General features: G+C 46.0%; 1 protein-coding gene across 2 annotated transcripts in view; it reads right to left on the bottom strand.

The window, feature by feature from the left end:
• The window catches only part of LOC135528346 (plexin-A2-like), a 326,345-nt gene that overhangs the window by 65,308 nt on the left and 242,094 nt on the right, over positions 1-18,943 (bottom strand). For both annotated transcript variants that reach the window (XM_064957364.1, XM_064957365.1), the window contains exons 13-16: positions 8,563-8,714; positions 3,622-3,739; positions 2,110-2,246; positions 957-1,124 (exon numbers count right to left, since the gene is read on the bottom strand). In XM_064957364.1, coding sequence (XP_064813436.1) covers positions 957-1,124; positions 2,110-2,246; positions 3,622-3,739; positions 8,563-8,714 — 575 coding nt within the window. The remainder of the gene's footprint in view (positions 1-956; positions 1,125-2,109; positions 2,247-3,621; positions 3,740-8,562; positions 8,715-18,943) is intronic.

Genomic DNA, 18,943 nt, shown 5'->3' with positions numbered 1-18,943 from the left:
CAGGAGCAGGGCTCTTCTCTCTACTGGTAGGACTGTTATCGTGATCGGGACTGTTACTGTGGCTGAGCTGAAGCACTGGGGGTTATATTCGTGACCAGGCTAGCCAGGGCTGCTGGGAGCACTAGATGAGCATCACCTAGACAGAAAGTCAAAGAGTCACCAGAATCTTTGTGTGCGTGGTGCTGCTGCAGTTACATCACCTACAGTCTAGCGGATCTCAGTGGTAAAACAAGAGTTAATCTGAGGTCCACAGAACAAAACGCCCAATGAGCACGCAGCCCCTAACCGATCCATCCGATCGGGAGTACAAGGAGGAGTGAAGCTAGGGTGTAACAGGGTGTGGGACAGGTAAAATATACTTGTGTGTTTCATCTAATGTATAACGCGCATCTATCTCCTCCCTTCCTGTTGATCCCAGCCACGCATTCCTGGGTTGTGTTTATGCGGACTGCACCCTGGCAGCCCGTTTGATCCCCAGGCCTGAGAGAAGGCACGGGGTGCGGCTCACGCTTCAGAAAAGACAGAATAGGTTTTGACGAAACAATGCGGTGCCCCTCCCCTCTTCTCCCGGTCTCTCAGCGGAGAGAGTGACGGAAGACACGCTGCTCTGTCTTCTCTTCCGGACTCAACTCCATCTCGGCGGCCATCTGCTCCACACTCACGCCTCTGCCACATGTTTGCAGTCTCTCTCTCTCACTTAGCCCTCATCATCCCTCTCTTTAATTACAAATCCTGTCTGCCTGTCTGGGAGATGCTGCAGCGAGGCGATCCCTACCACCCGTCTTCTGTCTGACTACAGCTCTGCACTATCTAACCCTGACTCACCCAAGCCAACTCCTGCTGTTAACTAGCAGTGCTGGTGGGGTTAGTTTGATGGTGGCTCCTATGAAGGACCAGGGAGTAGAGAGGGTTCAGTTCCTGATGCTGATATCGAGGAGCGTCGGTGTTGATGTTACCTGGCGATGCTCCACTCTGGCTCGATGCGCTGGACGGTGGGGTCCTCGATGTAGTCGAAACTCAGACTCTCCTTGACCTGGGCCCGGTCCACGCTCACGCTGATCTGCACCGAACCCACCCCAGTCAGGGAGGGGGCCGAGTAACACACGATCTCTGTCATGGTCCTCCTGCACACACACACACACACACACACACACACACACACACACACACACACACACACACACACACACACACACACACACACATCCGCCAACATACAGTCAATGTCTGCATCTCCTCTTCATTTTTCTTCACCTTTCTCTATCACTCTCTATGGATCCTTGCCCTACCTGTCCACCCCCCTGAAACTAGCCCTGTTCATTAGCCCCCCCACCCCTCTCTCCTCTCTCGCCACGGTCAGAATCACAGTGGAGAACAATTAGCCCGGATCTCATTAAGAGCTGCCTTGACTTCTCATTCTTACAGCGTTACAATGAGACCTCCGCCCTTCCCTTCCGCTGCACTGCTTTAAATAGATAGTTGAAAAGAGAGGGAGAGGGAGAGAGAGAGGAGAGGAGAGGAAGGGGTGGAGAGAAAGATGGAGAGCATGAAGGAGACAGGTAGAGCGGGAGAGAAAGCTAGATATACAGAAAGACAGAGAGAGAGAAAAAGAGAGAGAGAGAGAGAGAGAGAGAGCGAGAGAGATAGAAAGAGAGAGAGAGAAAGAGAGATGAAAAGGAAGCGAGAGAGAGCAGATGAAATAAGAACAGTAAAGGTAACTGAAAAGGGGAACAACTCCCAGGCAGGGGAGCATAAGGTTGTCTGGAGGCTATTATTAGAGAGGTTTGATGCAGTGGGTCATCAAAACCTTATTAAGAATTGCAGACGTTTCTGACTGGAAGAGAAGGAGAGATGCCCCTAGGGGGCTCTCACTTAGATGAAATAAAGAGTGAGAGAGAGAGAGAGAGACCACTGGGTAACAGCACAATTTACATATATTTATTATGACGGAAGTTTTGAAAACATTACAAATGGAATTTCTTTCTTCTAACTTCTCTGTCTTCCACGGGAGGAGAGATCAGGAAGAGACTCATACAGGATGTAGTGAACTACCACAAATGAACTAGTCAGTGTAAGGAGGAGAGGGGGTGAGATGAGTCTCTCACTTACCCGTAGAACTCGCAGGTCTGGTTTCCAAAGAGGACGGTGACACTGCTGCCAGCGCCCAGGTTCTCCCCCGTGATGGTCACCTTGGTGCCCCCAGACTCAGGCCCCCTGCTGGGGGACAGGCCCTGCACTGATGGCATCTAGAGGTGGAATGGAGACCGGAGGGGCAGTTATTTATTTTCCTTCCTCTAGGACTGTAATGCACTCAGCTATCATACACCTCCTGTCCCTCTAACAGTACACTCTGTACTGAGCCACAGCTGAAAATAACAGCTTTCAACTGCCCCGATCCGTGGCATGCCCACTCTCTGCACTGCGACCCCATCCTGTGTTGTGTTGCTGTGTTCTGCACTGCTGAGTTCTATACCACTGGGCCTTTTAAAAAGGCAGTCTGGAAATAACTAGTGTTTACAGTCGCCCTGCCTGTCATCAGCAGACAGACAGACAGACAGACAGACAGACAGACAGGCAGGCAGGCAGACAGGCAGGCAGGCAGGCAGGCAGACAGACAGACAGGCAGGCAGACAGGCAGGCAGGCAGGCAGGCAGGCAGGCAGGCAGGCAGGCAGGCAGGCAGACAGACAGACACGCAGACAGGCAGACAGACGAAGACACATCAACACAGCAAGGCTGGAATCCTGAGAGACACTGACAAAACAGAGTCAGACTGCTCCTCAGTGCCACAGACACACTTAGAAGGACACACACACACACACATGCAGAGGGTGTTCGGTTGTCGACTAAATAGAAGAGAGCTTTTGTTGTGTGTCATTTTCTTTACCGGGGCTGTGATATTAGGGAATTGCAGGTAAAAGTACTGTGGTACCCAGGGACAGCGCTGTGATGATGTCGCAACTCCCTGAGCAGCAACATGAATTATGGGTGTCAAAAGTGTCAGTGAAGACACACAAACATCACACACGGTTCCTCACTCCGTGCTGTGCTAGTCGGGGGATAGGCTAGAGCGGTACTCTGAAAACAGTTCTGGTAATTACTAGCGGCTGTTAATTGTTAAGGGGTGGCTAATTGGGAGTGTGTGAAAGGCAGCGTTGATTATCAGTTAGCTGCAGGCTAGCTTTAGTACGGGTGAGATACAGGTGTGGACGAAGGCAAGTGTGGAGGTGTTCATTCAGGTGTCCTCCTGTGGTTCACTACTGCACGACAACAGCTCCTGTTGACAACACCTATTGTCTATTTAATCACTGCTGATTCCCTGGGCACCTCTGTGGTAATGACTGTGCTATTATGTGTTTCAACATAACATACTTCATGAAAAGGCTTCATCATTTCACTTCATTGGTAGGCCTTTTATACCTTGTTCTCTGGCTTACAAGACAACAACGGCGGGCGGCATGGAAGAAAGCTTGAGGAACACTTCTCTTCCTCATTCTGAAACGTTTTCACAGTCTCCAGCCAATCGTGTAGAGTTATTGGTTATTTTGCCAAGTGTCTTACTTTTTCATTACTATTTTGTATGGGAAAAATACTTATATAATAGTCATGATAACAGTCTTACCACAAAAGCGTAGAGCTGGGCAGAGCGAGTCTTGAGGTCAGGTCTGCACTCCCCAACACACAGCTGGACGGGGCCAGGCTTGCTGTCTGCTGGTGCTGCGTCCATCTCACACACTATCCTGGAAGAGAACACCACACACACCGTCAGACACACCATCCAGCAATGAGGAGACGAAACACAGTCCGACACTCAGCCAGACATCTAAAAACAGTGCTCCACAAACAAGGAGCTCACGATCACAACGCTCTCTAGCACGTCTATCCCGCATTTGTACAATACAGCTCAATGTCACGGAGTACATTATTCAACACAAAGCACATACTGTACATAACAATGTGCTTTGTCATCCATTCCCATCGAGACAGTAGTGTTCTCAGCCAGTCCCTGTTCAGACTTCACCAGGTAGACTCTCATATATATGTTGGACTGGGAGGAAAAGTTACGGGCCTCTACGTTATCGATCTCATCTCGTGATGTCATCTTCTCTCCGGCTCTCTGATTGGTTTACGTGACACATCCAAGGCAGGCCATTTAGAAAGGCATTGCACTGTACTCGCGCACGTGACATTAAAAAACGCGGAACTTAATTGAACTGGAAACCTCGCCGCGTACAGCTTTCAGAAGCGTGTTCCTCCACCAGTCGCCACACCACTCATAGCAGTAGCCCTATAACTTCCTGGTGAGTAGGAGGGGCCTAGACATCATAAATAGCCTTCTACAGACAAGCCCCCTGCCGTGCTGATCAAGCTCCAGCGTCGCCGTAGCAACGTCAAATATAAATCACAGTCAGAAACCCGGCCGACACCCCACGGCGGATCAATACAGCTTCATCATAAGGCGTGATCAGGTGTCTCCCTCCGCCGGCAGGTGGCCAGATCAAATGACATAATAAAACCAGGAGGCCTATCGATCGACGCTTGTGGAAAGTAATAAAGAACAAGAATCAATCATGGTGTTGAGGGAGATGAAGAGAGACGGCGCGAGAGAGAGCCAGAGAGAAAGAGAGATGGAGAGTAGGGTGGCCACATCATTGTTTCTCTAGCGCTTATCTCCTGAATCACAATTAATGAGGCCAAGAGAGCTCCTGGTTGGGCTGAGAGGAAGAGATTCACTCCCAGGCAGGGACCAGTGTTTCTCCTATATGCAATCGTGGCCGACACTTCAAAACATACATAATAATAATATACTATATAATATATATATAAATGTTGTTGTTTTTTAAATGGGGTGGTAAAACGTTTTCACAGTAAACTTAAACTTTCATCACGCACACCTGTCCCCCGTTCCCACTGATTAGTACTTGTATAAGTGTTCCCTTTGGTTTCCATTGGGCTGTCAATTATTGTTCCAATGCGTGAGTTTGTGCGCGTGTGTACCTGTGCTGTGTGTTTTGGCTTTCGTGCCGTTGTGGATAGCGCAGATGATTACATGTCTCGTCCTGTGTGTTAATCACTGTGCGCGTGTGTTATTTATTCGAGGTACTGCACGCTTTTTTGTTCTCGGTTTCTACCCTGTGTTTCGTTCCATGTTTATTTGGTCTTCGCCCCCGTGCCTTTACACGGCACGCCGTAATTTGGGTTTAATAAAAAACAAACAATTTTTCTATGATATTATTATATTTTATATTTTTTATAACAATTGTAGGAAATGAGCTTTAAAGCTGAACATTTTCTCTCAGCACCATGACAAAATGTGTAGAAATGCAGGAAACTAGCTTGATAACAGCAAAATTGTGTCTTTGCGCCCAAGAGGGGGGCCTCTAAGATCCACTGCGGCCATTACGGCGTGTTGTAGTTACTTCACGAGACCAGTCTAACTGACAGAGTGAAAAGAAGGAAGCCTTTACAGAATAAACATATTCTAAAACATGCATCCCGTTTTGCTCTCTGCAAAAAATGTGGTAAAGCAATTCACTGTTTGTTCTGAATACAAAGTGTTATGCTTGGGGCAAATCCAATACAACACATTACTGTGTACTACTCCATATTTTCAAGCATAGTGGTGGCTGCATCATGTTATGGTTATGCTTGTAATCGTTAAGGACTGGGGAGTTTTTCAGGATAAGAAACGGAAGGGAGCTAAGCTCAGGCAAATTCCTCTGGAACCTGGTGCAGTCTGATTTCCACCAAACACTGGGAGATTAAATTACCTTTCAGCAGGACAATAGCCTAAAACACAAGTCTAGACTGGGGTTGCTAACCAAGAGGACAGTGAATGTTCCTGAGTGGCAAAGTTACAGTTTGGACTTAAATCTACTTGAAAATCTATGGCAAGACCTGAAAATGGTTGTCTAGCAATGATCAACAACCAATTTGGCAGAATAGTGGGCAGATTTTATACAATACAGGTGTGGAAAGCTCTTACAGACTTACCCAGAAAGACTCACAGCTGTAATCGCTGGCAAAGGTGCTTCTACAAAGTATTGACTCAGGGGTGTGAATACTTACGTAAATTAGATTAAATTAGATCTGTATTTCATTTTCATAACATTTGCTCATATCTAAAAACAGGTTTTGACTTTGTCATTATGGGTGTAGATGGGTGAGAAAAGCTTTATTCCATTTTGAATTCAGGCTGTAACCCGACAAAACGTGGAACAAGTCAACGGGTATGGATACTTCCGGAAGGCACCGTATATAACACGTATATGTTACAAACCAAAAATGTTAAACAAAGTTACTTTAGTCCTCTGAAGACGGGGGGTGGTGGGATGGACAATAGTAAAAAAAGAAGAAACAAAAGAGACAAAATAAAGAAAGAAATAATCTGTTGACTGGAGTACAGCTTGTGGTGCAAACAACACTAGTCCGACCAAGGCAAGACTTACAGGGCAGAGAACCAACAGGTTGACAATGTGTGCTAACTTCTGCTAAGTCAGGGATCCAGACCACTACGCCAACACCACCCACAACCCTACCCCTTCTTAGTCACAGTAATAGTGCTGCTGGGGACCTCGGCCAGGTTTCTAATTTCCCCCTCTGACACGTTTTACACGGCAAAATAAATGAATTCACTCCAGCAGTGTCCCAATCGGATTAAACTGCTGTCAGATCGGTGCACTGCTGACAAATGGTCCCCTACAGCCAGTGTGACATGCAGTGCATTTCAATTATACACACAGCCAGACCTCCCCAAACACTCACGATGCTAAAATACAACTTTACCCCACACAACACCAACTATCCCCCAACCTAGCTACCAAAGACTATTTCAAAAGCCTCTGCCTTAATAGCAATGGCTAAAATACTTCCCTCCTGCATGTTTAGAGGAGAATACATGCACCCCAAAGTGTCAAATGAACTCCTTTGAAAGTTCTTTTGATTTTCCTCAGTATCGGTGCTGAGGTATACCTGATGTGGGTGTGTATAGTAGTCAACACCGCAGCAGGACCGTGCTGCAGTGCTCCTCAGGGTTCAGAGGGAGGACAGAAGAAGGCCAGCAGAGGAATTAAGGTTAAGGACTTCACTCCACAGAGGAGTCTGTTCTACTCTGTTCTGTGGTGTGCCAGGCTACCTTTGTCTCCGCAGGCCTCAGCTCCAACACGAAAGTCACAAATCTGTCTTCTACCCCGCTGACTCCAAGTCATTGTCCTTTCATTCAAATGGAGGAAGAGAGAGTGACAGGGCGCTTTTTCTGTCTGTCTGCATATCCTCCTTTTGCTCTGCACTCCTCTCCAGTCAGGGTCAGGATGGAGGAGTGCTGCCGTGTGCTGACAGAGAGGGTTCCATTTGAGTCGATCGTCACCTGTCAAGGTGAGGGCACCCATAAGCCACCACTCCATTCCACTCAGGGTCAGGATGGTAGAGTGCTGCTGTGTGCTGACAGGGAGGGTCAGGGGTCATTCACCTGAGAGGTGTACAGGACACATACACTTGTCTGTCTCTGTGAAGACAGAGAGCACTGTTACAGTACTGCTGTGACAGGGAGGGTCTATGTACCCATCTAGGTGAGGGCAGGGGTATCCACAATGCACTGCTCTCCTGACTCAGCCGTTCTGACTCAACTGTCTAGTCTATCTGTGGGAGGCAGCAGGAAGCCAATTATGAAACATGGGCCATGGACAATTAGTGAAGGGAGATGGGACAGGCTTAATGTGCTCTCTGCTGCACCAGGCAATTAACACAATTAAACAAAGGTAAACACACACAGAGGTTCTGGGACTGACGGGTTGTGTATGTCTGTGTGTGTGTATGTGTGTGTTTGTGTGAGGTGTGGGTTATCTTCCTGTACGAGAAAACAACAGGCCGAGACTGATGGCCTTGCTCCAGTCATAATTAAGAGAGTAGTCTCTCTGGTGTGTGTGTGTGTGTGTGTGTGTGAGAGAGAGAGAGAGAGAGAGAGAGAGAGTGCATGCTTGTCTGTGTGTGTGTCTGTGAGTGTCTCTGTGTATTTGCCTTTGTTTGCGTGTGTGTGTGTGTGCGTGCGTGTGCCTGTCTCTGAGTGTGTGTGTGTCTCTGTGTGCGTACGTGCCCCTCTCTCTCTCTGTGTGTGTGTGTGTGTGTGTGTGTGTGTGAGAGCTGCCAGCTTGTGTTAGATGGTCCAGTCTCATACCGTTGCATACAGCTCCAAGGCTTGACAGTGAACACAATTAGGCCTATGTGATGTTCATTTGCTTTTACCCACCTCTCAGTGGTCTGAAATCTGCAGACTTAGTGACTGCATGGCTGTTGTTGGATAGTCTTAAAATGGAGAAAGAACTGGGAACTGAGATCATTTGTTGTGAAGATAACATAGGGTTTCTCCTTTTTGTTCACTCTATTTCAAGGCATCTTCTGCCATTATTCCATTACTGTTCTGTGGAAACATGTTCCATTCACCTAACACTGTCATTGATTCATTGGCTAGGAATTTCCACAGTTTAAAAAAAAATAGAATAATTGAAATCCAAGGTTAGGGTTAAGGCTAGGTTAATGTGTGTGTGTGACCTGTGCGTTGACTTACTGTTCTGCGATGATGTAGCCTTCCTCCACAGGGGAACACTTGACTCCAGCCACCTCCACGTTGTCCACCATCTCACTGAACGCCAGGCCCAGGTTCATGCCATGGATGGTCACCCTGGTACCCCCCTCTGGAGGGCCAGCTACTGGGGTCACCTGCAGAGGTCAAAGGGGAGAGAGGTCAGAGGTTAAAGGAGAAACATACGTCATACTTTACACCATGGCATACCATAGTAACGTGGTATTCCCTGACAATCTAAAGGTTTTTGACAATGACGATCATAATATGGTGTTGTGTATCTCTAGGCTTTCTATCTCGTAAGATGGATATTGCGAGAGACCCTCCTCACTGTATGTAGCTGGTCATAGGGGTTCTGAGCAGAAACTAAAAGCTTTTTCAACCTCCGACCCCAACCACCCGTTTAAGAAAACAGGCATGATGTCATCACACCAGAGCCCACCTGACAGAGGGGACTAATGGAACCGGCATCATTACTCCTAGAAGGATGATGTCATCGTTCACTTCACATAACACAACACACAAACATAACCCTCAACTACCAGCACCATCTTCTAATATACTGTATATACTGTACACTGTATATATGTTATGTATTAATAAAGCCAATTAAAATAATTTGGCCAAACACAAAAACCTGGAGGGTGAATTAACATTCTGGATACCTGCCTAGTCCCCTGATCTGCTGCTGCTGTTGCCATGGGTGATCAATCTAACAAGAGACCATATTAGTGCTCAGTGCAGCCCACCTTGTAATAAAATACAATATGGCTGCCCAGCATGACCTTGGCTCTGGGTGGCATGCTGCCTTCTGTGCTGCACAGCCCCTCAGTGGCTAGGAGCTGGCTGCTGTCCAGAGGAGAGGACTGTGTGTGTGTGTGTGTGTGTGTGTGTGTGTGTGTGTGTGTGTCTGTGTGTGCGAGGAGGAGGAGAGAAAAGGAGAGGGAAGAGAAGAGAGGAGCAGGAGGAGGGGACACACACACACACATACACACACAATACCATCTCCATGTGTGAAGTCACAGCCTCTATGTAAACAATCAATATGCCATTACTGGGCATGTGGAAGTAAAACCATCAAAAGTGTCCAGCATTATAATCCGGTGCTTCCTGGTCCGCATTCACCCCTGCCACGTGAGAGTGGCGAGCGGTGGGTCTCTCTCTCTCTACCTTGCTGCGTCTGTGGGTGCCCACTTGTGCGTTGTACTAACCCAGTGGGACGTCTGCATTGTAATCTAGATTTTGTGGACATTAATTGCTCTGGATGTAACGTAAGTGTGTCACTGCACTGCCTGAGGGTCTGAATACATCAATGTTTTAGTGCTACTTGGGCATGCAGGGTACAGGGGGAAACACAGTGGAGAGAGGAGGAGGCCTGGCTAAATATATCCATGTCAAGGCTGGAACAATCCCAAACAACTTAGGGATAGTTACATAAGAAATGGGGGAGGTTTAATGCCCCAGAGAGAGGGGAGAGAGAGAGAGAGAGAGAGAGAGAGAGAGAGAGAGAAGAGTAGATTAATTGTTCTGTGTGCCACTCTGGAAGGTGTGGCAGCCATAGGGGAAGCACAGCGTGATAGATGATGTAATGGTCGGTGCAGTATCTCTAGTGAAAGCGTGTGAGACGCTCTCCGAGCCAGAAGCTGCAGTATAACTCTTCTGATGACAGGCCGGACATGGGATACAACTTGAATCCATTCATGAAGCCCATATCACTGAGCTGCCATTGGCAGAAAGAGGCTTGAGTATTCAGATGAGTATAAATATCATTTTGTGTGGCACGACATCAAAGTTATCAAAGACTCCCCCTCAAAGACTTGGAGAGCAGAGACGCTCCGTGTCTGACCCTGGCTCTATCTCCGTGGCAGATGAACAATTGGACGACGCCCACAGAACTCCCTAAGAACCAATTCCAAACCCGTGGTTACATGGTGACACGCTAATCAACTCCTAATGAACAAAGACAGACTGGGATCTGGCTCATCAGCAGGAATGCCGTGTGTGTGTGTGTCTCAGTGTGTGTTTGTGTGTGTGTGAGCCAGCAGCTTTCTACTTATGCTACATCCTCCTCTCCTCTCTCGTCTCCTCTCAGTCTAAGTGACACACTACTCCACTTCAGGCGCCCGCCGCCCGCCCGCCTGTTTGTCTTAACACTAAACACTGACTCTCTACTCTCTCAGCCCTAGCCAGGCAAGAGAGGATTGCTCATTGGGCATGCACACACCTCCTGCTGCCGACAGACCCCGCCCCCCCTCCCCAGCTCCACGCTCCCTGTGTAATCCTTTTAAGAGGAGCTCTGCTGCCCGCACGGCTTTGTCACACTGTGTCAATGGATGGTAATTTCAAGAAAACAGCCAGCCAGCTCACACATGCCCACTTCCTCTCCCCTAGATACAGCTCCAGGGATGTGAAGGGTGGGCCGGTGGGGGGCTGGGGGGGTACAAATGGCCATTTCCTAACACATGCCACTGGATTTGGGATTGGGAAGGATGAGAAAGGAGAAGAACAGGAAGGGGGGGTGAGATGACTGAATGAAAGGAAAAGAAGTGTAGAGGGGGGTGAGAAGGAGAAGGGTACAGGGGGGTGAGAAGGAGAAGGGTACAGGGGGGTGAGAAGGAGAAGGGTACAGGGGGGTGAGAAGGAGAAGGGTACAGGGGGTGAGAAGGAGAAGGGTACAGGGGGTGAGAATAAGAAGGGTACAGGGGGGTGAGAAGGAGAAGGGTACAGGGGTGAGAAGGAGAAGGGTACAGGGGGTGAGAAGAAGAAGGGTACAGGGGGGTGAGAAGGTAGAAGTGTAAATGGGGTGAGAAGGAGAAGGGTAAATGGGGTGAGAAGGAGAAGGGTACAGGGGGTGAGAAGGTAGAAGGGTACAGGGGGTGAGAAGGTAGAAGGGTACAGGGGGTGAGAAGGTAGAAGGGTACAGGGGGGTGAAAAGGTAGAAGGGTACAGGGGGGTGAGAAGGTAGAAGTGTAAATGGGGTGAGAAGGAGAAGGGTAAATGGGGTGAGAAGGAGAAGGGTACAGGGGGTGAGAAGGTAGAAGGGTACAGGGGGGTGAGAAGGTAGAAGGGTACAGGGGGTGAGAAGGTAGAAGTGTAAATGGGGTGAGAAGGAGAAGGGTAAATGGGGTGAGAAGGAGAAGGGTAAATGGGGTGAGAAGGTAGAAGTGTAAATGGGGTGAGAAGGTAGAAGTGTAAATGGGGTGAGAAGGAGAAGTGTAAATGAGGTGAGAAGGTAGAAAGGTAAATGGGGTGAGAAGGTAGAAGGGTAAATGGGGTGAGAAGGAGAAGTGTACAGGGGGGTGAGAAGGTAGAAGGGTACAGGGGGGTCAGAAGGAGAAGTGTAAATGAGGTGAGAAGGTAGAAAGGTAAATGGGGTGAGAAGGTAGAAGGGTAAATGGGGTGAGAAGGTAGAAGGGTAAATGGGGTGAGAAGGAGAAGTGTACAGGGGGGTGAGAAGGTAGAAGGGTACAGGGGGGTGAGAAGGAGAAGTGTAAATGGGGTGAGAAGGGACAGAGGGGTGAGAAGAAGTGTAGAGGGAATGAGATTATGTTTTTTTGTATTGTTTTTGTAATTTTACTAGGATCCCAATTAGCTGTTGCAAAAGCCGTAGCTACTCTTCCTGAGGTCCACACAGAACATGAAACAGGACTGTATACTGAACATTAATAGACAAGAACAGCTCAAGTATAGAACTACATACAATTTAAAATGGAACACATAGTCTACATATCAATACATTCACAGAAAATATCTAGGTTGAATAGGGGAGAGGCGTTCTGCCACGATGTGTTGCTTTATCTGTTGTTTGAAACCAGGTTTGCTGTTCAGTTGAGCAATCTGAGATGGAAGGAAGTTCCATGCAATAATGGTTCTATATAATACTGTATGCTTTCTTGAATTTGTTCTGAATTTGGGGACTATGAAAAGACCCCTGGTGGCATGTCTGGTGGTGTAAGTGTGTGTGTCAGAGCTGTACGTAAGTTGACTATACAAACCATTTAGAATTTTCAACACATTAATGTTTCTTATAAAAAAGAAGTGATGCAGTCAGTCTCTCCTCAACTCTTTGCCAAGAGAGACTGGCAGCATAGTATTTACAATACCATTCAAAAGTTTGGGGTCATGTCCTTGTTTTTTGTCCTTTGTTTTTTTTGTCCGCTACAAGACCATGGTGCTTGCCTACGGAGCTGTGAGGGGAACGGCACCGCAGTACCTCCAGGCTCTGATCAGGCCCTACACCCAAACAAGGGCACTGCGTTCATCCACCTCTGGCCTGCTCGCCTCCCTACCACTGAGGAAGTACAGTTCCCGCTCAGCCCAGTCAAAACTGTTCGCTGCTCTGGCCCCCCAATGGTGGAACAAACTCCCTCACGACGCCAGGACAGCGGAGTCAATCACCACCTTCCGGAGACACCTGAAACCCCACCTCTTTAAGGAATACCTAGGATAGGATAAAGGAAACCTTTCTCACCCCCCCCCCCTTAAATGATTTAGATGCACTATTGTAAAGTGGCTGTTCCACTGGATGTCATAAGGTGAATTCACCAATTTGTAAGTCGCTCTGGATAAGAGCGTCTGCCAAATGACTTAAATGTAAATGTAACATCAAATTGATCAGAAATACAACCTGCCTTCTAGGCAGAGTTCTTCTCTCCAGTGTCTGTGTTATTTTGCCCATCTTTTCTTTTTATTGGTCAGTCTGAGATATGGCTTTTTCTTGGCATCTCTGCCTAGAAGGCCAGCATCCCAGAGTCACCTCTTCCCTGTTGACATTGAGACTGGTGTTTTGCGGGTACTATTTAATGAAGCTGCCAGTTGAGGACTTGTTTCTCTGTTTCTCAAACTAGACATTTTAATGTACTTGTTCTCTTGCTCAGTTGTGCACCGGGGCCTCCCACTCCTCCTTCTATTATGGTTCGAGCCTGTTCTGTGAAGGGAGTAGTACACAGCGTTGTACCAGATCTTCAGTTTCTTGGCAATTTCTCGCATGGAATAGCCTTCATTTCTCAGAACAAGAATACACTGATGAGTTTTGTTTCTGCCCATTTTGAACCTGTAATCGAACTGACAAATGCTGATGCTCCAGATACTCAACTAGTCTAAAGGACAGTTTTATTGCTTCTTTAATCAGAACAACAGTTTTCAGCTGTGCTAACATAATTGCAAAATGGCTTTCTAATGATCAATTAGCCTTTTAAAATGATAAACTTGGATTAGCTAACACAACTTGCCATTGGAACACAGGAGTGGTGGTTGCTGATAATGGGCCTCTGTATGCCAATGTAGACATTCCATAAAAAATATGCCATTTCCAGCTACAATAGTCATTTACAGCATCAACAATGTCGACATTATACTTCTGATCAATTTTATGAGCATGAGCTCTATAAGCATGCTGAAAGTCTCTTGTAATATATACAGAGAAATAGCATTGTATTTGATCAAAAACATTTTCCAACAGTTTGCTAAGAGCGGGCAGCAAGCTGATTGGTCGGCTGTTTGCACCAGTAAAGGCCGCTTTATCACTCTTGGGTAGCGGAATGACATTGGCTTCCCTCCCGGCCTGAGGACAAACCCCTTCGTCTATATGATAGATAGGAGTGACCATAGAGTCAGCTACCATCCTCAGTAGCCTTCCAACTAAGTTGTCAATGCCAGAATGTTTGTCATTGTTGATCGATAACAATAATTGTTTCCACCTGTGCCACACTAACGTTACAAAATTATTATTATAATATTTTTTACCCCCTTTTTCTCCCCAATTTTGTGGTGTCCAATTGTTTTTAGTAGCTACTATCTTGTCTCATCGCTACAACTTCCGTACGGGCTCGGGAGAGAGAAAGGTCGAGAGTCATGCATTCTCCGATACACAACCCAACCAAGCCGCGCTGCTTCTTAACACAGAGCGCATCCAACCCGGAAGCCAGCTGCACCAATGTGTCAGAGGAAACACCGTGCACCTGGCGACCTCGGTTAGCGTGCACTGCGCCCGGCCCGCCACAGGAGTCGCTGGTGCGCGATGAGACAAGGATATCCCTACCGGCCAAACCCTCCCTAACCCGGACGACGCCAGGCCAAATGTGCATCGACCCACGGACCTCCCGGTCGCGGCCGGTTGCGACAGAGCCTGGGCGCGAACCCAGAGTCTCTGGTGGCACAGCTAGCACTGCAGTGCCCTTGACCACTGCGCCACGTTATAAAATTCTAACTTGCAATGCTTTTCTTTCATTATTCGTGTTTTCTATGCATGAATACAATGGCTCACTGTTTGTTGTTGGCATTTCCTGCTTAAGCTTTCCCACTGTTTTTTTGTAGAAGAAGCCATCTGATTCGATTAGAGATGGAGTTGAATTTGTCTTTCTGCCCATAATTTTAAAGTACTCCAACATGTTTTTCCATCATTCTTTATATCATTGATCTTGGCTTCATAATACATTTTCTTCTTTTTTTGTTGAGTTTAGTCACATAAGTTCTCCATTTGCAGTAAGTCAGCCAGTCAGATGTGCAGCCAGACTTATCAGCCACTCTGTCACGGATTCCCCCGGTACTGCTGCTCATTCCGTGCACCAGCTCCGGAGGCCTACGTCACCGGCCTCTAGGGGCCACTGAACTGTTTCATTATGCACACCTGGTTCCCATTCCCCCTGATTAGTAATTATATATATATATATGTGCCCTCTGTTCACCATTGTTTTGTCGGTTATTGTTCCCATGTCCGTTGGTCTTGTGAGTACCTGTGCTTTGTGGATTTGGTTTTCGTGCTGAGTGTATTGTGTGTTCGTTATTACGGGTCTCGTCCCGTGTATTGTTGTGCACTTGTTATTACGGGTCTCGTCCCGTGTATTGTTGTGCACTTATTATTACGGGTCTCATCCCATGTATTTATTAGAGGTTTATCTCGCTCTTTTGTTTGGGTTACAACCCTGTGTTTTTGTGTACGTGTTTGTTTTGGGCTTCGTCCCCGTGTCTTTCATGGCATGTTGTATTTTTGGGGTGGAGTATTAAGACCCCTTATTACATGTTCCTGCGTCTGACTCCAATCCTTTCTACAACTTGACACACTCATTTTGCCCCATCACTTTCAACAACACAGTTTTTCAATTCCTCACCAATCCATGGAGCCTTAACAGTTCTAACAGTCAGTTTCTTAATTAACAGATGCATGTTTATCAATAATTGGAAGAAGCAATTTCAGAAATGCATCAAGTGGAGCGTCTGGATGCGCCTTGTTAATCAAATCAAACTAACAATTATTTTAAACATCATCCACATAAGAGTCACAGATAAATCTTTTGAATGATACACTACTTTCCGTGCAGCGTTTGGAACCTTAGTTCTCCTGGATATAGCCACAATATTGTGATCACTGCATCCAATGGGTACGGATACAGCTTTAGAACAAAGTTCTACAGTATTAGTGAAAATGTGATCAATACATGTGGATGATCTTGTTCTTGTAGTGTTTGTAAACACCCTGGTAGGTTGATTAATAACCTGAACCAGATTACAGGCACTGGTAACAGTGAGAAGCATCCTCTTGAGCGGACAGCTTGATGAAAACCAGTCAATACTCAGGTCCCCAAGAAAGTAGACCTCACTGTTTACATCACATACACTTTCAAGCATTTCACACACATTATTTAGATACTGACTGTTAGGACTTGGTTGCCCATAGCAACAGCCCAAAAGAATAGGCTTTAGATGAGGCAGATGAACCTGCAGCCACAATACTTCAATAAGACTAGACATCTTTTCTTAGCGTTACTGGGATGTGGCTCTGAATATACAGTGGGGAGAACAAGTAGGCGAACCCTTTGGAATTACCAGGATTTCTGCATAAATGTGACATACATTTTGATCTGATCTTCATCTAAGTCACAACAATAGACAAACACAGTCTGCTTAAACTAATAAAACACAAACAATTATACATTTTCATGTCTTTATTGAACACACAATGTAAACATTGACAGTGCAGAGTGGGAAAAGTATGTAAACGCTTGGATTTAATATCTGCTTGACCCTCCTTTGCCAGCAATAACCTCAACTTAACGTTTTCTTTAGTTACGGATCAGACTGGTCAGTTCAGGACAAATTTTGGACCATTACTCTTTACATTTTCTTGGGATCTTTGGTTTGAACCGCTCTCTTGAGGTCATGCCACAGCATCTTAATCTGGTTGAGGGCAGGACTCTGACTGGGCACCTCCAGAAGGCATATTTTCTTCTGTTCAATCCAGTCTGTTGTTGATTTACTTTTGTGTTTTGTGTTGTTGTCCTGTTGCATCACCCAACTTCTGTTGAGCTTCAAATGGTGGACAGATAGCCTTACATTATCAAATGTCTTGATAAACTTGAGAATTCATTTTCCTGTTGATGATAGTAAGCGGTCCAGGTCCTGAGGCAACAAAGCAGCCCCAAACCATGATTCTCCCTCCACCATACTTTACAGTTGTGATGAGGTTATGATGTTGCTGTGCTGTACATTTTTTCTCTCCACACATAGCGTTGTGTGTTCCTTCCAAACAACTCAACTGTAGTTTCATCTGTCCACAGAATATTTTGCCAGCACTACATCCAGGTTATCTTATCAAACTTCAGGCATGCAGCAATGGTTTTTATGGACAGCAGTTGCTTCATCCGTGGTGTCCGCGCATGAACACCATTCTAGTTTAGGGTTTTACGTATCGTAGATTGAGCATTCTGCACTGTGCTCTTGCAGTCATCTTTGCAGGACGGCCACTCCTAGGGAGAGTAGCAACAGCGCTGAACTTTCTCCATTTATAGACAATTTGTCTTACCGTGTGTAGTTTTGTAACCCTTTCCAGCTTTATGCAAGTCAACAATTCTTAATCTCAGGTCTTCTGAGATCTCTTTTATTCAAGACATGGTTCACATCAGCCAATGCTTCTTGTGAATAGCAAACTCACAATTTGTGAGTGTTTTTTATAGGGCAGGGCAGCTCTAAACAACATCTCCAATCTCGTCTCATTGATTGGACTCCAGGTTAGCTGAGTCCTGACTCCAATTAGGTTTTGGAGAAATCATTAGCCTAGGGGTTCACATACTTTCTCCAACCTACACTGTGAATGTGTAAATGATGTATTCAATGTAGAAAAATAGAGTAATTTGTGTGTTATTAGTTTAAGCACACTGTGTTTGTCTATTGTTGTGACTTAGATGAAGATCAGATCCAATTTGATGACCAATTTATGCAGAAATCCAGGTAATTACAAAGGGTTCACATACTTTGTCTTGCCACTGTATGTGACTCGGGTCAGGAAAAGAGGTGTGTGTTGCGCGTCACTACTTCAGAGGAGAGCCATTTGAAGGTAAACTTTTTTTTGGCAGAAACGTCTTCTGGAATATATGAACTTTTATATGCCGTAATAACAAACTTGTATACCATCTGTAAATACAAATAAAATTGTTAAAGTACGAGCCTAGTTAGTATAGCCACAGAAAAAGACAGCAACCTTTCCGCTAGCCATGATTGGCTTAGATAATGTGTGGGCTGGACATGCCGAGAGATGAGTTCGGATTGGTCTGCCATGTAGTATGCTTCTGTCTATAATATGAGCTGGTATGTATGTGTAGCTAATTCTTTCTAACGCAGCTTTTTTTGAAAGAAATCACGTAGTAGAACTGCATAAGTGTTGCTCTCCACTTTCTGGAGGACCGAGTTTTGAAATCAGTGGAATTAGAGTACGATAGCTAAGGAGGTGGAGAACAGTCTGGCGTTTGATTGCAAATATGCAGACGGAGTTGAAAAGAGAACACACAGATGGCTGTTGTATAAAACACCTGTCTCTGGATTACATCTTCAAACTAGAAGCATCCATCCATGTATATGGGTAAGGTAGTCTAGCTAGCAACATTTTCAGATATTACACATTTCTAATTTAGTAAGAAAGTCGTTTTCATTTCAAGTTAAAGTGAACTGTTAGCTAGCTAGCTAACATTAGCTGGCTGGCTCGCTAGCTAACGTTAGTGTATGATCTGTGTAGTTATATTATTCGTATCTCAGAGACATTTGCATTGCTAGTTATAACCTAATGTTGGCTAGCAAACATTGATCTGGGTTGAAATGCTACCTACAGATTCATGCTGGGTAGTGACGTTATGATTTGTGATTATGGTCAGTTGTTTAGCTAGATAGCTACATGTCTTAACAAAAGACTCCACTATGCAAGTAACAATTTCAATAGAATGTTCACGATGTCACTGCGACAACAACATTTGCTCTGGAAATATACTCAGATTTTCGTCTCAGTTTGCCAGAGCAAAAAACATTGGCAAAAAATAGTAAATTCTTGCTAGTAGCACAGATGCACCAACACCCTGGATAACATAACGCCACCCTAACC

Source organism: Oncorhynchus masou, chromosome 33 (genome assembly GCF_036934945.1).
Source record: "Oncorhynchus masou masou isolate Uvic2021 chromosome 33, UVic_Omas_1.1, whole genome shotgun sequence".
NCBI classification, from domain to species: domain Eukaryota; kingdom Metazoa; phylum Chordata; class Actinopteri; order Salmoniformes; family Salmonidae; genus Oncorhynchus; species Oncorhynchus masou.
This window is presented reverse-complemented; position numbering and strand designations above follow the sequence as displayed.